The 26,122-nt window shown below is 46.3% G+C and overlaps 1 protein-coding gene across 1 annotated transcript in view; it reads left to right on the plus strand.

Annotated features, from left to right (window-relative positions):
• DOCK1 (dedicator of cytokinesis 1) overlaps positions 1–26,122 on the plus strand; it is a 470,019-nt gene that overhangs the window by 367,173 nt on the left and 76,724 nt on the right. The window contains exons 30-32 of the mRNA XM_069460828.1: positions 4,255–4,333; positions 8,930–9,030; positions 18,849–18,907. Of these exons, the coding sequence (XP_069316929.1) occupies positions 4,255–4,333; positions 8,930–9,030; positions 18,849–18,907 (239 nt within the window). The remainder of the gene's footprint in view (positions 1–4,254; positions 4,334–8,929; positions 9,031–18,848; positions 18,908–26,122) is intronic.

Raw genomic sequence — 26,122 nt, forward strand, 5'->3', positions numbered from 1 at the left:
TGTGTGTTTGGTTTCATCTCCTAAAATTTCAGATTATAAATGAATCCATTCATAGATTAAAAATGAATGAAAAGGACTCTATTAAATACAGGCTTACGCTTTTTTCTCAATCATTTTGACCATTTGGGACAGCATCCATGAAAGCATTTGATTCTCACACCGTGAGTTTTGATTTTTTAGAAATTACTGAATTCTCCTGGCTCTGAATTAGACATACCGTGCTTGGTCCACAGGGTGGTCGGTCTCTTCTCCCGAGTCTTCTTGCTCCGGGAGCAGAAGCGGCGCCTGTCTGCACTGTGCCCTCCTTACCCCGTCCCTGGTCCCAGGAGCATCGTCTCGTGTTCCCTGTGTGATGCGAGGCCTCTGTTCATTGTGGCCCACACGCCACAGTGTCAAATGGGGAGAAGCAAGAGAAACCCAACTGCCAGAGGCTGGATTCCACCTCTTCCTTGTAGCAGGCTCTGGGTGCTTTTGTTTGCTTTTGTTTTGTTTTGACTGGTGGGAGGTTCTCGATATACCTCAACTGAGAGAGCTCTGTTAGTAATAAACTCATGGTTCCTGAGATGAAAGCATTTCAGGATATGCACAGCGGCAAGGAGTCCTTTTAGCTGCATACATAAAAGACAAGGTTCCTGCCATCAGGGCACAAGCCCCAGGAGGGAAGAGGAGAAGAAGGAACAAGCTCTGGAGGTAGAGAGGATGAGGGAACAGTGCCCAGCCACAGACACCAAATGCCTGATGAGAAATTTGGATAATGAGAACCTAAAAAGAGCTGGATCCCACTAGAGAAAACCTACACAGAACACAAGGGCTCCCGGGAGAGCCAGAGGCAATCAAATATTCTAGCCTCCTTGAGCCCTCCAATTTGGAGCCCCATCTTGTGGGCCAGCTCATTCATTCATCCATCCATCCACCCACGCATTCATTCATTCATTCCTGTGTCACTTACCCACTGAGCAGAGACCATGTGCCAGAAGCTGACATGGCATTGAGGGCACTTGGGTGAACAAGCAGACGTGGTCACTGCCTTTGCAATACCTGCTAGTCACACAGTCCGGAGGGCTTCCCCAACACTACCCAGCCCCAGCAGTGTCCAGCACAGATAGAGTCATCGGGAATGCACAGACAGGCAGGCCCATCCGCACCCCAGCCTCCCTACGAGGCCTCCTGGACAGAAGACTGTGATCTTGAGCTGTGTTGAGCCCTGCGTTTGGTCCAGCGAGGCATCCTGCCATCGAGACGCTCCACACAGCTCGTGATTCCTCGGCAGCTGAAAGCAGATTGCTATGTAAAAGCTTCTAATATGCTTTTCTTATTTATTTTCCCTAGTTTGACATTTATTGGAAATAACTTATGAATTACAGTAGATAATAGATATTCTTACCTAAAAATCTTTGTGTATGTTTCTTTTTTGTCTGGTTAGATAATTGTTTTATCTTCAAGTGGACTCAAGGGCCTAGCTCTGTTTCTAATCCCAAGTGTGAACTATAGGATATTATTTCTACGTGCTCTGGATGGTTCTGTGGAAGTGACACAGCCCTTGATGAATTGATCCTGAGCTGCTTCTAGTCTTTGTTTACTGCATTGATTATGTTTTTTATTTGATCTTTCCTCTAGTTTCCCTCATGCTACGTGCATTCCACATTATTTGTTTTTTGCCCTGGCTTTTTAAAACATTTATAAGGAATCTAAATTATAGAATCTGCTCTCAGCACTGCACTTTCTCAGCTGTCAGTTCATTAGGAAGTTTTTGTTCAACCTTCATATTATTTGAGCATGGTATATTTTTTTAAAAAAATAATCATCTTAAGAGATATATTTGACTAGCTGAAATTGTTCCAGAGCGTAATTAGAAGTAGCATACAGCAACTGTTTGGGTGCTATCTTGAGATAAAATAATTACCCTGTAATAACAGTGCATGTTCTAGTAAACTTGTCATTGTTGTCATAGAGGGATGGCCAGTGTCTTCTTTGAGCTCATAAGGACCTAGAGTACTCCAGGGTAGCAGGCCCTCGTCCCCAGGCCAAGACCTGTTAGGAACCAGGTGGCGTATCACCGCCTGAGCTCCAACTCACCACCCCACCCCATCAATGGAAAAATTGTCTTCCATGAAACTTAAGAACCGGAACTGGGCGGCACAGCAGGAAGTGAGTGGTGGGCAGACAAGTGAGCGAAGCTTCATCTGTATATACAGCCACTCCCCATGGCCACTCATATCACCGCTGAGCTCTGCCTTCCCCCTGTCCCAACCCCATCCCATGGAAGACTTGTCTTCCATGAAACCAGTCCCTGGTGCCAAAAAGGTTGGGGACCGCTGCTTTAGTGCATAGCAGAGTTCTAAAGCTGAAGGCAAAAATTAAGGGAAAACAAAAAAGTGTGAGTGATCATAGCCCAGTATTCTCATGCCTTATGAGAGCCCACCCTTGTCAAGATGGGAAGCTGTTGTATCCCACTGACACTTGGGGGATCTTCCGTGGTTCCTGGGGTTAACGCAGTGCACATCCCCAGAGGCTGTTTGAACACAGCTGCCAAGTTCGGGTGGGGAAGGTAGACCATCTTCTCTGCAGCTCGTATCCTGTACTTCTGAGGGCTAAACGTGGTACAACAGACCCCAGCCCGAGACTGGAAGGCTGATTGGAGATCCAGGCATCTTGTATCTACAAGGCATGCCCTGGACATTGTCGTTTTTGTCCTGGACATTGTCCTTTTTGTCCTGGGTCTTGTATTAATTTGTCAGGATGCCCTAAATGTCCTGTATTCAACTTTTTTTTATTTTAATTACAGAATTCAGCAATAAGAGCTATTTTTCAGATTTAACTGGGCATCCTATATCTGCAGCCTCTGTGGCTGATTTGCAGCCTGTGGCTGATGGACGCTGCTGCCCAGTCTGTGTTCCTGGTTAATGGACAAGGCAATGCTCCCCGTGCCCTTCCATTAATATTCTCTTAAAAAACACTAATTCCTCCTTTCTGGTTATATCTTAATGTCCCCAGGGAAGAACTCAAATCACTCCATCTGCAGTTTTTTATTTTAGTGACTGTCACGGGCCCTTGGTCACAGCTGTTTTGGTCCTAGATCCAGCTGATAGGTTTCTTGATGAAGTGATGTCTGCACATCCCTGTCTTAGCGCTACATGAGAGAGTCTGCAATGGTGGTGGGTGTTGTGCAGGAGGTGGTGGTGGCAGGGACCTCCTTAAAACCCCAGGTGGTGAATCCTTCTTCCCCCCTCCCTGGCTGGCTGCCTGTTAGCGGCTCTGAGATGGCCGGGGCATGGGGAGCTTCTCCAGGGCGCTTGGCTAAAGAGATAATGTTGTCAGAGAGCAGCAGTTACTAGTAAGTAACCTAGATTTCCCTTACACTCTGGCTGCTTCCTGCTGTCTAAATAGAGAGTGTAATTAAGTTTATTATCTGTGACCTAATGCTAATTCCTCTTACATCCTGCCTTTGTGCAAAGGGAAAAGGGTCTTTTAAAAAGTATCTGGACTAAGCTTTAGCTCTGTAGACATTTTCCAGGGTTATGAAACAAATCTACTGAATGAACAAGCCTGTGAAAGACAGTACTCTGGAGTCATTTGTGACAGCCAGACTTGCATATTTCATCATAAAAAAGTAAAAGTCATGGTTATTGAAGAATGTTAAAATTGCATATTACCAATGAATCTAGGAATTAAAATTCCTGCTAAAATTATTGTCATCACTTTTATATTTGCTAAAGCTTCTTAATTCTCCTTAAACAAGTAAGTAGTGATCAAAATTAGCATGCAGAGTATAGGACAAATGACACTAAAGTAGCAAGCTGTACTTTTGATATCACACCAAACCATTCGAAGCTTAATAGCTCCTGTGTGAGAGCAATTTCACATGTGTAACTTTAAAAAGCTACTAAGCAAAGATCAATTTAATAATATAACATTAAGACATTGCAACCTGAGAAAAGGATTTAATTTGCACCTTTTCTTTTTTCCTTTTTTTTAAATTAGATTTTTTTTGGTGATACTTTTCAAATGTTACTTTCAGAAGCTGTTATTTTGGTCTTTTGCTTTTATTCTGCATGTGCTAATTTCTTTGATTAATCTGGAGAACTTCTACATATAATTCTGTAGGCTTTTCATTGGCAAAACCTCAGAGTTTTGCACAGGATTTGGAGAGTTCATATTCCAGACAGTCTGGGATTGTATCTAATTGAAATGCCAAACCTACCAAAGCGCCAGAGCATAAGTGTGTAATTATGTAATTTTCTCTTGATCTTTCAGAGTCTTCCTGCGAGCAATTAATCAGTATGCAGATATGCTGAACAAAAAATTTCTGGATCAAGCCAACTTTGAGCTACAGGTAAGAGAAGAGGTAGACACGACCTTTGTGGAGAAATCACGTTAAACAAATTGCTGGTCTGTGCCAATATCTTATAGAATTTCTAATCCTTGAACTTAATTGGTCTACCATCTGAGGTGCAGAAATGGAATTTACAATTCGTACTATTGGAACCTAAGGAGTGAAAATTATCCCTTCAGGGTATTTGCTCAATTTAGCAAGGAAGGAGATAGAGTTGTTTCAGAGAGAAACTATTGAATCAGAGTGACAAGGAGGGAGTCTCTGAGCAGGGAGGCCTTGGAGTCTCGGTGACTGTGCCTGCCAAGATTGTCTCAGTCCCTCCTACTGTGGAGAGCAAAGAACCAGCCAAGGAGGTAGAGTGAGTTTGCATCACTGAGCTAAGCTCACTTTGAGAACTGTCTTCCCCTGGTATTATCTCTGGGTTTTGTGCTACCTGCAGTGGCTTTTACCGGGCCAAAGACCCCACCCCTAGACCATAGGGTTGCCGCCAGCTGGTCCATCAGTTTCAGGTGCTCCCCAGTGCATGCAGTTTGTGTGTGCGTGTGCATGTGTGTGCACGAGTGCACGCTCACCATAAGGGTGGTTTTGCCTGGCAGGCTTTCTTACTGTGCATCTGGGATTTGGGGCTCTCGGTTCCATTATACTCTGGATATGCTTCTGCTGATAATGATTTTATTTGTCATTATTATGACTTAGTTCATTTTACTAAAGTTTGCAAATTAGGAAAAAAAACACCCAGATGCAAATGGCATGTTTATTTTCTGGGCAAGATTATTCACTGAGAAGGAACCTGCAGAATTTATGTAGACCCAGTTTGTGATCCAGCACAAAAATGTGTTACCAGATTACAAAAATTAGATAGCCCTCTATTTTCCTGTCAGCGTTGCCTCCAGAAAATTTACAGCTAATGTGATACTTAGTATATTAGATTAAGTTCTAAGGTGCCCATTCTGCCCTTCTATATTTTTCTTTTTCTGTTTTTTAATTTGAGATGAGGTCTTGCTATGTTGTCCAGGCTGGTCTTGGACTCCTGGGCTCAAGCGATCTTCTGGCCTCAGCCTCCCAAATAGCTGGGATTACAGGTGTACACCACCGTGCCCAGCACTGCCTTTATTTCTTTTATAATTTTTTAATTTAAAATTTCTATTTTATCAGCATTATAGAAAATAATTGTATGATAATATATCAGGCACTATATATCTAGAAATGTTTTTTCATAATTTTAATTTTTATCATTTTCTCTACTTAATGCTTGTTTTCATAAGTCATAATAACAGAAATATTTTTTCATTGTAAAATGTTCATGCACGGTAACTCAGTATATCAGACAAAATATGAAATAACCCCTCCTACCCTTTTGCTAATTCTCATTCCCCGTCCGCAGGGGCAACTTTTAACTAATTGTTGTGTGCTCTTCCTGATGCTTTAAGCATTTATACAGAACTGTGCGTGTTTTCTTTTGGCCTTTAACATAAACCGATTCAGACTCTATGTGTTCTTCAATTCTGTCATAGTCCACAGTATGAAGGTACCAACGCTTATTCAACGTTTCTGTACTGACGACCTATAGGCTGTTTCTAGTTTCTCCCTTTCGTGAGCCGTGCTGCTGGGAGGGATGTGGCGCGCGTGCATCTCAGCGCATGCGCGGCTGTAGCGCCGGCTGATCTGCAGGCCCAATGGAATGAAGTGTTAAGTTTGATGGACAGTGAGAAAGTTCCCGCCTAAAATGATGCAGTAATTTGCAATCCCACCAGCGTTCCTTGGGAACAGCCACATTCTAGAATCTTCTTCAATACTAATTTCTTTAAAATTGTTGATTTCTGTTTTTAGTGGCATTTTTCTGATGACCGGTTAGCCTGAGAATAAGTGCCAGCTGTGTGGTTTTTACTGTGAACTGTCTGGTCATTTCTTCTGCTTGTTTTTCTGTGGGCCTATTTGTCCTCCTTTTTTATTAGTTGGAATTCTTGATGTAGCCTAGTCATGGGTTTATACTTATCATACAGAAATATTTAATTCTTCTGTAGCCAAATCTGTCATTTCCTTTATAGCTATTTAGTTTTATGTTTCGCTTGAAAAATCTCTCCTTGCCTCAATATTATAATTTTTTATGTAGTTAGAATCTGTTAATACCTTTATAGTTTCTTGGGGTTTTTTTGTTTTCTGGTTTTTTGGTTTTTTTTTTTTTACTTTTGGGTGTTTACTCTATCTGGGACTTCCATAGTTTGTATTAGGGGTAAGGGTGTCACTTCACTTTTCCCCACATCACTTCATGAATAGGTTACATCTTCTGCCAGCGATTTGAAATCCTGCAGTTAACATAATGGCAGATGTATTTGTGTATCACTTTTATATTCTCTGTTATTACCCTGGTGGCTTAATTGCTATGCCTTTTTACCCAGCTCGTATAGTCAAGACATCCCCATTAGTTTGTTACTGAAAAATTATCTTGGCTATTTTTTGATTTCATCTCTTCCATATGATGTTTAAAATCAGCTAGTTGAGTTTCTTTTTTAAAAATATGCCCCTCAGATTTTAATTGGAATTCCATTGAATTTATAAATAAATTTGGGGAAAATTTTATAGTATTTGAGGGAATACTTGGTAGTATTTATTTTTTTTTTCCATCCTATACTGCAATATTTAGGTATTTAGGTCTTTTTGTATGCCTTGTTAGATTTTCTTGTTTTTTCCCCATATCAGTGTTGCATATGACTTGCTGAGTGGATTCCTGTGTTTTTAATTGTGGCTGCTGTGGTGGGGATCCTTTTTCTCAGCATGTCGGTTACTGATGCCCTTGCTTGCTGTTTCATGAGTAGAGTTCTCTGGACCCTCACTGTGAGCCCAAACACCGTAAAAGCAATGGGCTCTTTCCATCCAGCACAGAGCTTTGCCCCCGGCAAGTGTGACATGCATATGTGTTATTATTTGAAGAGGGTTTAGCAGGACTCATTGGCCATTGCCTGGTGCATTCTGAGACTCATGGACAGGGGACCGACCAGAATAGGACCCACATCAGCATGGACACTGAATATATTTTAATTTCTACCTGTTTGCCTTTAAGAACAGCACTACTGTCTTGCATGCTTCTGACTCAACTGTGATCCTGGCCATATAAATGAAAAGAAAGAAATAGGCATTAGTGAAGCAGTCACTTAAAAAGAAGCCTTCATGTTTTGTTATTTTGGGTTTTTTGTTTTTTTTTTTTTTTTACATTCTTTTCCTTCTTCTTACATTTTTAAAAATTTTAATAGATTTCAGGGGTACCAGCTGAATTCTGTTACATGTGTACATTGTATAATGGTGAGATCTGTCGGGGCTTTTAGTGTGCACATAACCCAAGTAGTGTGCATTGCACCCCACGGGTAATTTTTCATCCTTCACCCCTAGTGTTGTTTATAAAGCAGGTAGAAATTAAGGTATGCTCTGGGTCTGTGCAGACATCGGTCCTGTTCTAACTGGGCTCCTGACTGAGTGTCAGAATGCAGCTAACCATGGCCACTGGGTATTGCCTGCGCTGTGGCAAGGAGGAAATACGTGGGAGGTATTAATTCCAAAAACAAAACGAAAGGAACAACTTGTATTTTATTGACTGGAGCCATCCGTTTCATTATAAAAGAGGCCAAATAAGAAAGCCGCTCTGGGCAGTGAAGGAGTGTAGGCTCTGAGCTTGGGGACACTGGGCTCAGACCTTCATTCTGCCTCATGTGTCACCTGCAACTTTTGGACAAGTCTCTGAGTCTCAGCTGTGAAATGGGGGTAGCAGCACCTGCTTGCTTAGTTCTGCAGTGATCAAAGGGGCTGGTGGGCGACTACAGAAATTGCGCAGTTTGTGAGAAGTGCTGTGTAAATACAAGCCAAACGGGCTCTTTCTTAAATCCTGTAAAGCCTCTTAAATTTTCACTTACTTCACAGGTAATTAAAAATAGTCAATAATGTTCACACTTTATTTTTATATAACTCTTTGCCACTGTCTCATTTGATATAATAACTCTTACCCCTGGTCTGTAAACGAGAAAAGCGACATCCACAAATTTCTTCTAAAGACCATTGTCTTTTTAAAGCACGTATATGCAGTCCATAAACCCTTGAAATATGAAGTGTTTGCTCTTTTTACATTTGTTTTCCTTAATTCTCTAGTATTTATATGATCTGTTTGTATAATAAAATGTCATAAATTATCAAAATCTGTACTATTCTTCAGTCTTCATAATACTATAATAAGAGCTAACATTTACGAAGAGCTTGCCCCCCACTCTGCAGCGCCGTAAAGGCTCTGCATAGATGTATCGGAATCCTCTGATCCTCCCAGCAGCCCTAGAAGGGAGATACTGTTGAAATTCCCATTTTATCAGTGAGGAAACCAAGGCACAGTTGTTCCAGTTGTTGTCTGTGTGACAGAGCAGGGACTTGAGAACATGCACTGTGACCTCACAGCCCATGTGCTCAGCCCTGAACCACACCGTGGGCGTCTGGTTAGCAATTTATATTAAATATATTTCAGAAATGTCTGCTGAGCAAATGACCAATGTCTCAGCATTTTTGAGATCCTGTATTAAGCTGTTCAACAACTTAACATCTCCTGTTTTTGGTTTTCAGTTGTGGAACAACTACTTTCACCTGGCGGTTGCTTTCCTCACTCAAGAGTCCTTGCAACTGGAGAACTTCTCAAGTGCCAAGAGGGCCAAGATCCTTAACAAGTGAGTTCCCATCCAGCTCCGACGCTGCAGTCAGGGCCTGCACCGTGATTAGCGTAATTTCCGTGTGGTCTCTAAGCCAACTTGGTACAGATTGAGATGTGATCACAGTGCAGTGAAAGGCTGGTTTTAGATTGTGAATGGAGTGTTGCCTTTTCTCACCCATGAATCAAGATCTGAAACTGCAGGATTCATCCGGGTGGGTTCCAAGTCATGTAATTCTAGACTATTAGTGCAACACGGAATTCAAGTTTCCAGAGATAATTCCTGTTGCTGTGCACCATTCGGATGTCATTCCACATGTGGTTTACTTTACTGCTTAATTTGCCAATTCTTCTAAAACAGAAGCTTCTGGTGAAGCTTTTGGCACTGTTGGGATTGCTGAACAACTCATTGTGAGGTTGGAGCTGTCAGTGGTTTCCTCCCTGGCAGCAGAAAACTCCGGTCTTCTGGGCAGATGTGTGTGGACTGAACCAGCCGATTGTGTCCCTGTACGCAAACTCCTCAGAGGCTCCCCACAAGCCAAGGTCCTCGCCTGGCTCCTTCGGCTCTCTGACCCCCTCTGCATCCTGCACCACTCTTGGTCCAATATTGAGACTGAAAAAAATCGTTGCATGGGTTTTCTTCCAACATAGGGGCCTTGCTCGCTCTCTTTCTGCCTCAGTTTCGCCAATTTCTCACTGCTCTGGGTGCCCCTTTCGTAAGTACTTTTGAGGAGAGTTCTGAAATTGCCCCCATGCTGCCGAGTCATCAGTTCCTCTCTGTCACTTTATAATGCCTCTGCAACATCCTGACTGTCCCCAGGCCTGGCCGCCTCCGTACCGCTCACCGAGTTAGAGATTCCAGAGGGAGCCTCAGGAGGTGGCAGCTACTCAGCCCTTCTGGTATTCTGTGAGCCTGTCTCTCACTCGCAGGACAATCGAAAGCACATATCCCTGGAGAGTGAATTACAGTCATGCCTGGCATAACGATGGACCATATATGACAGCGGTCCCACAAGATTATAATGCTATTTTTACTGTCCCTTTTCTATGTTTAGACACACAGGTACTTGCCGTTGTGTTACAGTTGCCCACAGTGTTCAGCACAGCAACATGCTGTGCAGGTCTGTAGCCCAGAAGCCATAGGCTACACCACACAGCCTAGGTGTGCTGTAGGCTGTACAGGGTTGTGCAGTACACTCTGTGATATGCACACAATGACAAAATCACCTAAGAACATATTCCTCAGAACGTATCCCCATGGTTAAGTGAAGCATGACCGTAATTCAGCAAATAATTTACTGAGCGTGTACTATGTACTGATGACTTTCTAAGCACTTTGTGTGCATTTTCCACGTATAATCCTTAAAAAGCAAAGCTATGCATTAGTGCTCTTCTCACCCTCATTTTCCACGAGGAAGGTAAGGCAAAGAGATCGAGCCACTTGGCCAACCCCGAGCCTAGAAGTGGCAAAGCAGTGTTCTAATGTAGGTGTCCAAAGCCCAAGATTTTAATCTGTGCTGCTTTTAGAACCTTCAAGCCTTTGGTCTGTGCTTCTCTAATTAAAAATCAACTTCCACCTGGCCGTCTTTCCTTCAAGCGGCCTCAGTTGGTAACTCCTATCTACTCGCCATTGGTGCAAACAGTGATCATTGCTCAGAAAAGAAAAGTGCACTTAGGAGCCAGCACCCAGAATGGTGCAGGAGGAGTGGGTCCCCACCTGTGACAGCAGCAGCTGCAGCCCACCTCCTTGGAGCCTACCTGCGTGTTTATCACTCGCCTTGGCTCACAGCATCAGGAGACAGTCTTTTCCAGGCTGTACCTTCTGGAGACTGGCTCGACACAGGCTCCGGCTTTGGGAAATTTACATCCCCTCAGGGCCCTCGGGAAGTGAAGGAGGGCTGCTTGTGGTTGCCGCTGTCCTCGCAGTTGAAATGCCCTGGTGGTGGGAATTGTAGCAGAAACAATAACAACAGCACACACTCAGCACAACACAGCATGACTCACGCGGTGCCTGCTCACCTCCCTGAAGCACAGGTCCCTTGTTGTCCCATCCTGCAAAAGGATAGCTCGGCCACAGCAGGTGGAACCACCTGTGCACATGGGCAGGGCTCGCTGGGGGGTGAGGCTGGCATCTAAACCTGGCTCGGAACCCATTCTTTGCCAAGTACGTCACACTTCCTGGTCATGCAAATGCCTGGGAGAGAAGAGGGGTGAATTTAAGCTGGAAATCTACCTCTAAAGAGCTGGCATCTCCTTGGCAGTGTTTAGAATGAAACAATTCCATGCTGAGCACTCTCCAAGCCAGAGCGGGGTAGCTCTGCCCTGGGCCCTCCCTGTTGCTAGTTGAGTGCTAACAGCCTAAACTGAGCAACATCAGTAAGTGCGTTAACCACACAGGGCCTGGTGGCCGGAGGAAACGTTCGCTTCTCATGTAGTCGTGTGGATTCAGAGGCTTCAAAGCCAAGGGGAATTAAACACAGCCAGCTGGTGTCTCCCCTTCAAGAGCCGGGCAGGACCTCTAACTGGGGCTTTAGCCTTCTCTCTTGCACAACTGTGGCAATGAGAGATTCTGTATTCCCGCTTTGCAATGTTCTGGTGGATTCCCCCAGGGACAAAAACCCCAGCCTCTCAGAAGTTGTCCTTACGAGACTCTGGCAGGACAGCCTCAGGCCCTCGTGCGGTCTGAAGGGCCTCCCTGGAGCGTGGGCTCTGTGTGTCGTGGTGTCCAGGACAAAGTGTTCTCCACGCCTGAGATAAGCCTGTCTTGACCCGTGAGGCCACTCGGCATACACTGCATGGAGGGTCACCTGCGTTTGTTGTATCCTTTATGCCGCTTGATATATCTTATACCACATATAATCCATTGGCAAATTTGATTTCCAAATAGCAAAACCTGCATGAGAAATATTTTAAGATGTCCTACCCAAATGCTTAAATTGTCTAGGCACATACAGTGCCTATAAATGTTTTGATTTGTTTAAAATTGTCTAGTAGAAAGGGATTGAGTGCCTACTCTGTGCACAGCCAGGCCACGGTCCTAGTGCTCAGGATGGAGGGGTGAGATCTGGATCTCATGGTGAGGAGGGTCACAGTCTAGTGGGGTAGGTGCAGAAGCAAAGATAATGAGTGAGGTGGGTGTAAGTGGAGTGGGGAGCAGAGAGATGGGCCCATCAGGCTCGGTCTGGGGAGCCAGAGGCCTCCTGGCAGCGTGTACTTCCCGGCTGGGTGGTAAAGGCGGCTGAGAGTCCCCAAGGGCATGGCCTGATCTACAAGCAAAGAGATGCTCTGGATTTTTAAAACCTAAGGGAATAGCAGGGCCTGGGGGGGCTTGGAGTTTGGGGCAGCCATGAGGGGCCATCGATGTGGGAATCGACCCCACGGCTCTGAGCAAACAGCTGGGTGCCGACTTGAAACTCACTGGAGCTTGGTGCATTGGGGTTTTGCAATGTGACCTAATTGGGAGGAGGGAGCCCACAGGTGGAGCCGTGTCACACCCCTTCGGCAGCCTCAGCGCTGTCTCCGTGCGGGCCTGTCTGCTACTCTAGGGCTCCTGAATCCAGTCGCAGGCATCTGCATGGGAAGTTCCCCACCCCACTCTTCCCTTCCTCCCTGCGAAGCCCTGCAGCTCCTCCCCTCTGCCTGGTCCACAGTATTGTGGCTCAAACCAGTAGAAAATTCCAGCATCAGAAGACCTGCCTGTTCTTTCCTTCTTGTTTAGCTCCCCGTCTTCCTGAGGACCAAGGTTGGGGAAATAATTAGGATATTCATTCCAGAGACAGTCCCCAAAGTGCATGGGAGTAGCACAAAAGGATGGGCCTTGCCATGCAGAGAACTGAATATGTCAAACGCGAACTGAGTGCAGGAGTTGCCAGTGAACCACAGAGTAAATAACCCCTAGGAATCAACGCCCATAATGTGAAAGTGTCACTGGCTCACCCGTCAGATGTCCCTGGTGCTCATGACTCAAGGAAGGACAGCAGTGTCAAGAGAATGCTGAACCTCCCTCCCACCCCCAGCCTTTGCCGTTACTGGGACTCAGGACATATGACTGAAATGTCAAAGAGGTGACTTGTGCTGAGCAGCCAGCCTGACAGTTTTAGTATTCAAGACACCATGTGTCCTGATGTGGCACAGGACCACAGAGGAGCTTCCGTGTTCGGGACCCGACCTTGTTCCAGAAAAGTGGAAGAGTTTGAGTTGGGCTAATGTAAAAGTTTCAGCACAAGAGGGTAAAGTGTGATGGCAAAGCCCAGGTTCCTGTGAAGACCACCCTTCACAAAGCCCCTCTCTCCCTTTGGTCCCCGGGCTATTTTCCTGTTTTGTTTCATTGTTTTGTAACTAGAGAAGTCTGCGACCTTCTAAGAGGACAGGTTTCACAACTGGACTCAAATACTGCGCTAACAAAAATATCTCCATCTTACCAGACACGGGGCTCTGAAACTCCAGGTGTTAAGTAAAATATAGACACCACCATTAAGGAAACTAAAAGAGAATAAATATGCTCCGCGAGCCCCGTTCTGCAATGTGACCTCATCGGAAGCTGCAATTACATATTCCAGACTGTAACAGGAAATATGATCAATTTGATTTGTGTCTGTGCTAATGTCTTTTTTCCCCAAAAGACCCAAATTACTCAAAATAAATTCACAAATTAGAAGGACACCCAGGAGGTTAGACTTAACAAGTGCTAGCCCTATGCCAGCTTCATGTTCGAAAAGCTAATTGCGTCCCAGGTGCACTGGTGACGTTGTACCTGCTGAGCATGACATCGCGCGGTGCAGACAGGACCCTGTCACATCAGACCTGTTTCTACCAAGGCTCGTTCCCATTGTTCCCATGTGGGGTCCCATCGCCCCTCACCCCTCCACTGTTTGGGAAAAGAGAAATGCCTCAGCCCACGCCGGCGCTCTGTCCAGCTTCCTCCTCTCATTTCCTCGCCTTCCGCCTACTCCGGACTCAGCGGCAGGCCCTGCCCTCCCCTGGCACCCCCAGCCAGGCTGGCACCGCCCCCAAGGCCCTTACTGGGGAAGGGGGCGCTTGTTCCCCTGGACTGCTCTCCCCACATCCCTCCATGCTGTTTTCCTCCCCCGGCTCTGAGCATACTCTTAACTGTCAGAACTCCGTGCTGGGTTTCCCGTCTCTGCTCTCTCAGGGGGTTCATCCTCTCGCGTCCAGCATTGAGTGGTGGAGCACCTGAAGTCTCGGTCCTAGGCCTTCTCATTCTGTTCTCTCTCCTGAAGAAAGCATTTCTCAAGCTGTGGGTCTCACCCTGTATTGGTCCAGAATGTCACCTTAACAGGTCATCGTATCAGTGTTCTAGGTCCATCTGGCATCACAGTGAACACCAATGGTGACTTGAAGCCATAGAACTTTATCATCTCTCGATTATAGAGGCTGGAAGTCTGATATAGCTGTTGGCAGGGCTGGCTCCATCTGGAGGTCCAGGGGGTCCAGGTCCGCCCCACCCCCCATCCCTGGTGCCCTGTGGCTGTGTCAGGAGTCCCATCTCTGCCCCAGCTCCACGTGGCGTTCTTCCTGTATCTTCCTCTGTGTCTGCGTCTCTCGGTCTCCCTCTCCTGACAAGGACACCAGTCATTGGGTTCAGACCCACCCCACTCCCTGTGACCTCATCCGAACTTGAGTACACCTGCAAAAACCCTATTTCCAAATAAGGCCACAGGCTTCAACCTATCTTTGTAGAGGATGAAGTTCAACCCACAGCAGTCGTAACCAGCTGTTTGTTTTCTTTTTTTTTTCTTCTTTCAGTGAGATAGAACACAAGAGAAAATATCAGAGTTCATTGCAGGCAGTAAGGTTAAACATTATTTCATAAAACTTTTATGTACCTATGTTAATATGTATGCCAGTTAATAAAGTAAATGTTATTTCTTATGTCAAGAAAAGTTTTGAAACTTAAAAAAAAGCCTTTTAAAAAATCTGCCTCTGCAGCCTCTGCTGACAGCACGTCCAGCCAACTGCCTGCTTTGGTCCCTGCTCACCTGCCCTCCCTGCCTCAGGGCCCTGACACCTGCTCGTTCCTCTGCCCCCAGGGCTCTTCTGTAGCCTGTTTGTGTAGATTACACCTCTCCTGCTTCAAATCTTGGGGCAAATATTACTCTCCTAGAGAACTCCTGTTAAAGTCTCTCACTTCTCCCATGTTTTTCCTATAAAGCCATAATCATGGCCTTCAAAGAGACAGTGCCCTATCTCTCTATGTCTCTATCAATATATCTGTGTCTTGTGTGATTATTTGGTTATTGTCCATCCCCCCTACCATGCTAACAGCCCCCTGTGGTCTGTGGGTCTTGTCAGTTCTCCATTAATATTATTATTCCTGAATTAATATTCATACCCTTATATTCATATTCTCATATTAGCCCTGTGTCTGGCCTAAGTGATCAGTAAATGTTCACTAAATGAATTGATCTAAACAGCTGTTGGAACCGTGATGAGGCCCAGACTGAGATTTTAAAGGAAGGACCTCGCCTGGCTCCAGCGCTTGCCAGGACAAACAGGGGCATCATCTCTCTCTCTCATCCTTCACAAGTGCCTGGGAGGTGAGCATTGTGCATCATTATCCCAGTACTACAGATGAGGAGACTGAGGGTCAGAGTGGTCAAGTAAATGGCTGATGTGCTTAGATTGAGGCTCAGGGTGGCCTTATCCCCAAGCCGGAGCTGTCTCTGGGGGACATGAGTCTTCTGTTTCTTGGAGTGAAGATGCAGGAAACCAGGGGCTGAGGTTAGGCCACAGAGACCAAATTCACATGATTTTATGTCAGGGTTATAGCCTGGATGTGGGATCCTGGCTCTCCCTGGGGAGCTGCCTCCTGAGCACATGTTCTGCTCGCTCGGTGGGTGGGCACAGGTGAGAAGTGCCAGGCAGAGCAAGGTGGCTCCAGCTCATGCCGTCCTAGCTTTGTGGAGTCAGCAAGTCGGTTGACCACTTAGGGTCTCAGTGTCTCGGCTTCCTCGTGGGGAAACTGGCCACAGCAATGTCTGCCTGCTCTCCGCCTGGTCTCACGAGGTCCTTGCTCGTCCTGGAGGTGTCGCTCTGGGGGGGCGGGAGCTTGGCTGTGGACTGAAAGCTCAGAGTCTCCCCTCCCTCATCCCGTGACAATGGCCAAGCCACTGCTTCTCTCCCCTAGGACTAGTCCAGTTCCCTCAACTGCAGATTGTGAGAGAGGAACTTAATTATGATCTCCAAGGCTGCCCCAGCTCTGGAGTTCTGTTCCCAGGTAATGAGCATTAGCCCAGACGCTCTCAATTACCATCATTTTTCTCCTCCGTGGGAAGAACAGGGAAATGGTTCGGGAAGCCTCTAGAGGTCTGGTGACAGCTGTAACTCTATTTGGGGATTATGCCGAGGCATGTATAGATTCATCAAAGCTGCCTTCTTATTAAAACTGGAGAAAAGATCAATCTTGCTGCCAGGGAAATCCAATCTGCCCTTCACCTCCGCGCTCCTCACCCTTCCTTGGCGCCTTTGCTCCAGCCCTGAGCGCCCTTGTCTTATTTGACTATTGAAACAGCATTTTTAGCACCTTTATGCCGTAGGCCTGACTCTCAGGAGGGATGTGCTCTCAGATCTCTGCTAATCCCCCAGTTCTCAGATACTGCCAAGGCCCGTCATGTGCCACCTATGAGACAGTGAAGTGTAACTGAGAATGCAAATCCTCACTCCTCACCCCTCTTCAGCACCTGAAGGAGAGGCAGGGAGGGCAGGGGGAGGCAGGGATCCCCTGGGAGCAGCCAGCCCTTCCCTGGACGCCCTTCCCCGAGCCTCCCAGGACCCAGCCTGCGATGCTGGCTCTGGAAAAATGGCCAGTCGCTACACTGGGTCACTCCTGAATGACTGAAGCCACAAATGTTAAACGTGCTGCTGCGGCGGGTCCCTGTACTTAAGTTTCTGAGCTTCAGGATTTCCTGTGCATCATTCTAATTCTAATCAGGGCAGGACCTGAGGGAGGGAGTTGGTCAAGGGCCAGAGAGCACAGCACTGATGCAGGTCATCCATGGTATTAGGCCTTCTTGTTTTGGGGAGATATTACCCCAGGATGAGAAGGCTTCTACGTAGCTCAGATGTGAGAAGAGTGCGTAACGCTTGGGCTGTCAATACAGGGGAGAGCAACCCCCCTGTGAGCACTTTCACCTCCTCGGGGCCTCTGGCCTCCTCTGGGTGTCAAGGGTCTGCACATGTGGTAGCGGGGGGAAGGGGTGGGGGTGTCTGCGTTCTCAGGGCCACCTCCTTCCGGTGCCACATCCCGGGCTTGCCCGATGCCTGCATGGCTGGAAGGCAACTCGTCCACCTGGACCATGAGACCTTCGATAACCTCAGAGGAAAACTCAGCACTGGGTTTGGGCAGAGTCTTACTTTCTGCATTTCTCACCCCCTGGGAAAGGCTGGGACGCCAATCTGCCAGAGCACCACGCAGCTAAGGGTGTCCTCTCCCAGCCCGGCTGCAGTGGCTGCCCAGGTCCCTCTGTCACGGTACAGAAGCAAAATGGGCAGAGGGGAGCTGGCACTGCAAGCCTCAAAGGGATGCACCACTTAGTGGCACTCAGGTCAACATCCCTTGGGCGGTTTGGGGTGCAAGTTGTGCATTGAAGGTGCTTTTCTGCCACCTACCAGCTCGGTTTTCCTGCTGGTGTGTTTTTACCAACCGAGGGTGGGGGCCTGTCTGCACTGTAACCTTGGTGAAGGGCTCATTCCCCAGCTGAGACCCCCCTCCTTGACCGAATCTACCTACGTTAGCGCTCACCCGGGCTGGGCTTGTAGGTGACACGTGGACCTCAGAGGACTAGCTCGTCCTTGTAGGAAGTGGTTAAGCTGCTGACCCAGCTTCTCCATCCATACTGTGGGCCGAGCCCGTGGCCTCCTGCAGACACGGCAGAGCTGCCAGGTGAGACTGACCCTCTGTGGCTGAGATTATCATACCGGCTGTGAGGGACAGGCAGGTGTGTAGGGCACCAGAGACTTTCGGATAAGGTGGCAGCGGGCTGCAGTTGTTGATTGGCTGGGCGGATCTTCACCGAAAGAGCCAGAGTGTGGTCATCTGTAATGAGAGCTTTCCCTTTCTCATCTCCTGACACGAGGATGAACAGAGTGGGCTCAGTGACACAGCCGCTAAACTATAACACTGGAGGATAATTTTGCAAATTATTATTTTTAATATAATCAGCTTTTTCCTTAGGCAATAAAAGAAAAAGTTAAATTGCTCACAAACTAATAAAGGTTTATCTTCTGAAGCATCAAATTCTGTTTACTCATGAAACACACACCTCCTCCACGCACCCACCGGGAGGAAAATTAGCATTTATTTTCCCTGATAAACAAAAACGGTGGAATATTTGTTGGCATCTTTTGGTGCTAAGCCCTTCCTTACATTTAAAATGATATAGAAGAATGCGAGAAATTTGAAAGAGGCCTTCCCTGACTCTGGGTTTAATTTTAACATGGGAAAGCAGCTTACTGTATGCGGTAGGATGTTATTTGTTATCTGAGTGCCTAGATGCTAACGACATACATGGAAAACACACTCCCCCTTAGGCCCAGGAGCCATGAGAGTGAGGAAAGAAGGAAAATGCTTTCATTACTCTCCACAACTTCCCCGGTGTTCCCACAAGGGGGAAGATGTTACATAACCCTAGGTGATGAGAAAGTGAAATTCCCCTGGCTAGATCCTTTGATTCCTTTTGGTGGCAAAAGAAGTTGAAGCTTTGACACTCTCTTTATTTGTCTCAGTGATGGGAGACTTTAATTGCACTTAAAATAATTCGTCTGATTTTCAAATGCTCTATGGAGTGATTCAGCATTTTTCCTTTCCCTGGTTTCCAGGTATGGAGATATGAGGAGACAGATTGGCTTTGAAATCAGAGACATGTGGTACAACCTTGGTGAGTAGCCGGGGTTTCGGGGTGTGGTGAATGTCTTGAATCCCAGGTGGGTCATGACATTGGCCCTGTTTGTCAGTGTTGGGGTACCTTAATAATCTGAATGGCTTCTGTCCAGTGGACAGCAACTGCTGCTCTTTGTGGTAACTTTTTTCAGTAACTAAGAGATAGGAGACCAAAGGAGAGGAAAGAAAATCTATTGGTGGAACGAATAAAACAGACAATAGAGCTCCCTCTTGTGTTAGTGAGCATGTTGCTTAGAACTCCATTGCCTCCTGGCATTGCCAACATTCGCTGGGTTCTCTCGGTTTCTCATGCATCAAACCATGTAGCGCAGCCTACGGTGACATTTGCCATCAGTTTTGTACTCAGTTGCCCAGAATCTACCTTCTGAAGGGTTAATTTGACTACTCAAACCTGGATCCTGTACTCAGGTACACTGCCACCAGGTGGTGGCAGCCTAACATGCTCCTGCGATGAAAGCAATACAGGATATGTGTGTTTATGATGTGAAACTAATACAACTTTATTCATAAATAGATCAATAAAATATTTCCACCTACTTTCATCATTAACAATAACAAGGAATTCTCTATTAAAGTTTTAGCCAATATGACATGTAATTCTTTTAGATACGTCCCTTAAAGAAATAAGTGTTTAATACTAATGTGGTATCGTCTCACCATCATTCATGTGCCCGCTATGAATCTGGCCTCTCTCCTCGTTGCGACCTGGCTCTCTCCGGCCCCCAGCCTCAGCCCACAGGCCGTGGAGGGGCTGGCACTCTTGCCCAGGTCCTGAGCGAGGAGGGCTTCAGTTGCATTTCCTGCCTCAGGATTCCTGGGCTTTTGCTTCCTTCCCTCAAGTTGGCACCAGAAGCCGACAGTGACTTGTTGTTTTGGGGCTCCCACTCTCCCCGCTGCCCAGACAGTCTTTTCTCTACTGGAAGGAAGGGGTCTGTCCACTTCACTCTGTTTGTCCGACGGCATCTGGGTTTCACCTGCTCCACCGGGGCTGCCACGCCACAGCAGCCTCCCAAGACGCCTCCTTCCTGGGGAGCTGCCAGCCCTGCGCAGCGACTGGGAAGCGCAGCTAGAAAGATGCGGAAAGGAACAGTGTGATGAAAGCTAAACATGGATTTTGACGAGGGCGTGCAACTGGGCACCACCGCCCTCCTGAACTCCCTGGGAGGAGCAGGAGCAGGGTGTTGAGGGCCACTCCTGCCACTGTGGTCAGCAAGGTCATGCCAACCTCTTTTCAGCCCGAGCCAGATTTCCCCGAGGGACCTTTGGTTCCTCATCCTTCCTTAGTTCCCCGACGTCAGCAGACATGTGAAGGAAGGGCCTGTCTCATCTCAAGGGAACGTTCTGAGAATTCTCAAACATTTGTCTTTCTGCCTATATGAAGGATGGAGTCTTTTTCAGATGGGTCCTTGAAAGAAAAACTGTAAGATGCTCTATGGATAACACTGACAAGATAGAAACTAAGGACTTTCATTGAACATGAGGCCCAGTTGGGCTTTCAGGGAACTCCCCGCAGGAGCCCCCGGGTGGGGCTGAAGAGCGGGTCAGAGTGGCTCTGCTGCCTGTGCCCTTGCCGTGCAAAGGGAACCATCACATCCTGTCTGGGCATCGGTGCTGGGGGCAGCTGAGGACCCCGTAAGAAAATGCTGTGCCAGGTCTTTGCAAGTGACTTTGCTGCAGCAGCAGCTTATATATCCAGAAGCCAAATACTGGCTCTGGGCTGTCAGAGGGCCTGGTGATCTCTGCAACGTGGAACCCACCGGGCACCGTCCTGTCCTTGGCCTTCCCGCCATCCCTGGGGGGAGAGTAGGAGCCTGTGCCCTCGAGTCAGGAGAGATGACAATCAGTGATCAGTGGCACCGTGGAGTTTCCATCCAGCCCCGCCCCTGCCTGCCCGTGTGGCCTCAGGCACGTGGCTTGGTCTTTCTGGGCTGTAAGACAAAGAGGTTGGACTGAATTTTTTAAGAACCTTCCCATCTTAAATCTCAATAATTCTATGACATATATATATGATGTCAGTAATAAAATGCTAAGGCTTTTAGAACGGGGAGGAGAATTCATGATTCATTCTAATTGATCTCTCTGTGTTCTTTCTTAAAATCATTCTCTGGCAGATGCATTTGTCATTTGCGCTGGCAGGACAGATGGCACGACCCACGCCAGGCAGGGACTGTGCTTAGCCCTGTGAGAGAGACCAGGAGCAGGTGGAAGGGACCTTCTGAGAGGTGGCTGCGCTCCCAGGGTAGACCCGAGACCTCTCTCCTGGACACAGGCTCTCTCTGAGGTCATCTTTTACCCTGGCCCTTCATGAAACAGTGGCACCACCTTTTTCTGAGTCATTGCATTTCAACTCTAAAGTACAAACTGTGGGTTGTGTTTATTTCCCCCAAGAGGACAGTTTCACACAGGCTCTCGAAGGAAGGTACTTCGTGCTCAATGGTTCACTAATATTTTTCCATCATTTGCAATAACTGGATACGCACCCTAGCAGAGGTTCCAATGGGTCATTACACATGAAAGTGCTTCCTTCTCCCTGTAAATGGCCACTGCTGCCACACAGCTCACCCTGGCCCCTTAGACCCCCCCAGAGCCCCCCACCTGCTCTCTGCTGTCCCTCAACCACAGGGTCCCTGCCTGGTACAGCGGGAACCTCCAAAACTCAGCAGGAGCCACAGCAGTCCAGAGGTCACTGCCTGGTGGGTGCTGTGGTTTGGGGTTTTGTTTTCTTTAAGTATTTTTAGCGTCACCCCTGGAGTCCCTGAGACTGACCGCCACTGAAACTGGCTCCGTGTCATTTTATGCCGTCTGCCATGACACCAAAGGTGGAAGGAAAGACGAGCCCAGGGGAGGGTACGTTGCTCTGTGGTGCCCCTCCCAGCCCCGGGGAAGGCCCAGCCTTCTCAGGACACACACTTCGGTCTGCCTCAGACTTGTAAAGCCTTTTCAGAACAGCCGGTTCTCTTGACATTATCTGTCATTATGCTCCAGATAGGCCAAGTCAAGCGACAAGAGACTTATGATCTGTAACGTAAAGGATGCAGTTAAGAGAGCACATTTCCCCGTTCCTTCCTGTCAGTTGCTGATTTGAATGTGGTGATTAATGCGTAAGATGTGTGTTTTGCAGCTTTTTAGCTGGGAACATCCACTCCGGCCTTGGAAGTGTCCAAGAGGTTGAAAGTAAACCATGACCGTAGCCAGTTAAGGGCGGGGACTTGGAAACAGCAAGAAATAACAATCAACCACCAGAATTGGGTTCCTTATTTGTAAAATAATTAAGTTCTTTTTAAAAGTTAAAGAGATAACAATAAAAGCATCAGGCTGCCTGGGATGGCTGCATGGGGTCATCCCCAGGCACCTGGCTCCTTCTCATCCCGGGTGTTTGGGAGTGTCACTGCCAAAGCCACCACGCTTGAAATTTATAACAGCACATCTTGACTTCCCGGATGTACACAGCCTATTTTCTATACAGGTTTTTTATTTTTATTTTTATTTTTTTTAAGTGGGCTTGGGTTTGGAAACAGACTGGCAGGATGATAGAGCTGGCTGCGCCAAGAAAATAAAAATAGAAATCATATATATATATATATATATATATATATATCATCTTACCATTAGTCACCTGTCACTCAATCAGGCCTTGAGCCAATTGCCCCTCAAAACTGCTTCTTCCTTGAGCCTTTCCAATAACACGTGCGGCTCGCTGAGAGGAGTGGCCCAGATCGCACCTCCTCCGTGCCCAGCCGCAAAACAAGGATCTGGGGTCTGTTTTGCTCGATTTAATACCAGTGCAAACACGGCCCTGCCCCATGGGACAGCGCTGCATGATTCTTTTCCTCTCCAACCTGTCATGTGCAGAGTCTGAAGGGGGAACTCAAAAGCAGGCTCTTTCTCAAAAGAAAAAGGGGGAAAATGTGCTTATTTACCCAGCTCTTGAGTCATTTATCAAAGCGTGTCTGGGAGGCAGCCTGCCGCAGCGCCTAATCTCCTGCGCTGCCTTAATTTACCTTTTGTTGATTAAACCCGCACCCTGTGCCCGATCCAGCCAGAGCAAATGTGCTCAGAGCATGATCTTTATCCACTGCGTTAGGTTTGGGATATTTTTCATGCAAGGATTCCCTTCATGGGTATTTTGGTGGGGGGGCTGGAAAAATTGTGTGCTTTTCATTAAAAACTCGTATACAATATAGCCTAATCGGTTTGGCTGATGGTGGAGTTTTTTGCTCTGCCTGCCCTTGTGTACCTAGAGATTTTCCTGGGATGAGACTATGTTTATGTCCCAGATTTCTAACACTGGTGATTGCAAAGAGATAATTTAAACACCCAGGGGGAGGCTGCTGACTAGGGAGGGCCCGGCTCCGGTAGAGAACAAGGGGCCATTCCCGGGGGAAGCCCCTCCATGCTCTGGAGCCGGCATAAAGGCTCCAGGTGGGGTTAGAGGATTTTCCAGTGGCAACTGCAAGACTGTTAAGGTGACCTGAGGTGAAATACTCACTTCATCCTCCTATGACTCTTCCTTTGTCTCAAAAGGAGCAAGAAAAGTATAGCCTCTCCTTTTGGAAGTCTGTACTGCTGGACTCACCTTGATCCTTGTTGACTCCAAACCTGAGTTCATCATTAAATTTCAGCAAGATTTGCTTCAGGGGAAATCCACAATGCAAATGTCAAAAAAAAAAAAAAGAAAAAAAAAAGAGAGAGAGAGAGAAACAGATGAATGCCAGAGAACGTCCCCCACCACGACTTGCTCACCTTGGGGACCATTGGTTTGTGAAGGTTAAACCCCCCAGGGATGTCACTATCCATAGAACTCAGCGCCAGGTCAGACCAATGGGTTTTCTGTACTAACAGGAAGGGTAATGATCAAAGGTGAAGAAACCATCATTTGTGTACTTTATTTTTCCAATTCTTGCTTCTACAACCACTTGTTACTGCTTGATATGTTTCTCCTACCTTGGAACAATAAAACCTGGTGGTGACAGACAGAACTTTATGACACTGAGATTGTTGTTGATGAACAACACCCTGTCACCATCATCTCTTTTCTGAAACATTAGCTCTGACATTTTTTAGGCATAATACAAGAAAAGTGTCACCTGAGAGACTGGATATAATAGCATTTTCAAGGGAATGCTTTGCAGCAGTTACACACCTTTCAGAAGCAGTAAGCATTTGGGGAAGTGATGAGAATCACGCTGTGATAGCCTTAGTCAAAATATTAATTATTTAGTAAAAGTTAAGAATAAGATTTTAATTATATTCAGATTCATAATTGGAGGTTACATTTTGTGTTTTTGTCCTCCCAATAAAAATTCATTTAGGCTAATTATGAGGATGCTATATTTTCTTAAGTACAGTTATTTATACTAGCCACATTTGTTTAATGGTTCTCGGAAATCTGTATTAGCTGAGTTGTAAAGAAAACTAAATTCTTTCCAATATCCATTGTGTTTCCTGATTGGGTAAAAATATTAGTAAGATTGTTTAACTGTGGATAAATTGCAGGTGTTAATTTTAAAAAGTTGCAAATATTTCATTCAGGAATTTAATTTATTGTGCATTCTTCTGTTGTATGTCAGAAATGAAATGATGTTAGTTATAGTGGAGTGAAATGAAAATAAGTCAAGATTTCTGAAATTAAAGACAAGAGGGTAGGATTTTGAGAGTAGTCTTAAAAGACCACTTGGCAGGTCCTGCCGCTAAATGTAATCACGTCACCTTAAACAAGGCTAAGGCCCCTTCAGCAGTGAGTTTTCCAGCAGCTTCCTTCTAGAGGCACAGCATCGAGGCAGTGAAATGAGCTTGGCGGTTGCTGCAGCTTCCGCGCTCTGTGGTCTCACAGACCTTCCTCCGCTCACTGCAAGCTCTTTAAAAGCTCACTCATGTCACCTCTTGTCCTCTGGAACTTAGAAGCAGCCCACTCAAAGGGCATGGGAGCCACTGTGCCCTGTGGCAGCAAACCCCACAACTAGCAAGAGGGAGGTGCTGACCACTGAGTCAGGCCTATTTGCAGACTTCTCTGCTCAGTTGTTGGATTTTCCAATGATGATTGTAAGTTAGCATCTAAGTCAAAGACAGAGGCCTGAAAAGGCAAGATAACCACAATTTCCAACAAAAGAAACTGAAATAGCAAAGGAAAAAGTTTGTGTGCTTGCAAGAAACTAGTCTCTACTTCCTGGGGGATTTATTTGAGAATTGTAATATCCTGGCAATGTTGGATAAAATGAAAGACCACCAACCTCCGTGTAGTTTACAATTAAGGTAGACAAATCAGGGAGTGGTGTGGGTCGCTCTCACATTGCTGTTTCAGAGGGGAGGGGAGGGTCCAAGGGCCGCAAAAAGATCCTGTGACAAGCAAACAGGGAAGGAATCGGTAAAATGAGGGTCACAGCTGAGGCTGTCGAATCTCAGGCCCGGGTTCAAATTCTGCTCCTCTAGTCCCCTAAACAGCTCCTTCAACAGCCTTGGAAACAGCCTGGTTTCCTCACCTGTGAAATGGGCTAAGGAGGTACTCATCTCAGAAGGTTACCATGACAATTCAGTGAGATGATGCTTTCCACTAGGCTGGTCATGTAACAAGTGCTTAGTAAATGTTAGCTAGTATTGTAATATTCATTATTATTCACAATGACCATATTATTTGTATTTAAAAAAAAAAAAAAACTTTTGTAAAATATTTCCCTGAATAAAAATCTTATCTGGAACAAGATAGGTGAGATGAGATTAATAAAGTAGTTCTTTAAAAAAGGATTTTCCTATCAAACAGTAGCTGAAAAAAGTAGAATCATTCCTGTTTTTACAGTTTCATACTGATGCCTGTGCTTTGATTTGCCTTGATTATAGTGATTTGGAAAGTTACAGAAATCACTGTGCATTATTTACAGAGGTACCAAATTGCAAACTCATCTTCGTAAGATCTTGTAGATAGAAAGGACCCAAGAGACCATCTGCTCTCCCTCATTTGTTGAATTCTGTTCTTCTCATTGTTCACAAAGTTAGTTGCTGAGACACCCAACTCCCAGCCCCTGCTCCATCCAAAACTGAGTCTCAGCTGCTGGTGTCCCTAATCTATGTGATGCCATTATCTACTTGTAAAAGGGGGTTTATCTTCTGGGACAGACAAGTCATGACTGCAGGCCTTACATTGTGTGGATCTTTGACTAGCTTCACTTGTAACATTCGGGATACAAATGTTACGAGT

This window comes from Eulemur rufifrons, chromosome 28, assembly GCF_041146395.1.
Source record: "Eulemur rufifrons isolate Redbay chromosome 28, OSU_ERuf_1, whole genome shotgun sequence".
In the NCBI taxonomy this organism is placed as follows: Eukaryota; Metazoa; Chordata; class Mammalia; order Primates; family Lemuridae; genus Eulemur; species Eulemur rufifrons.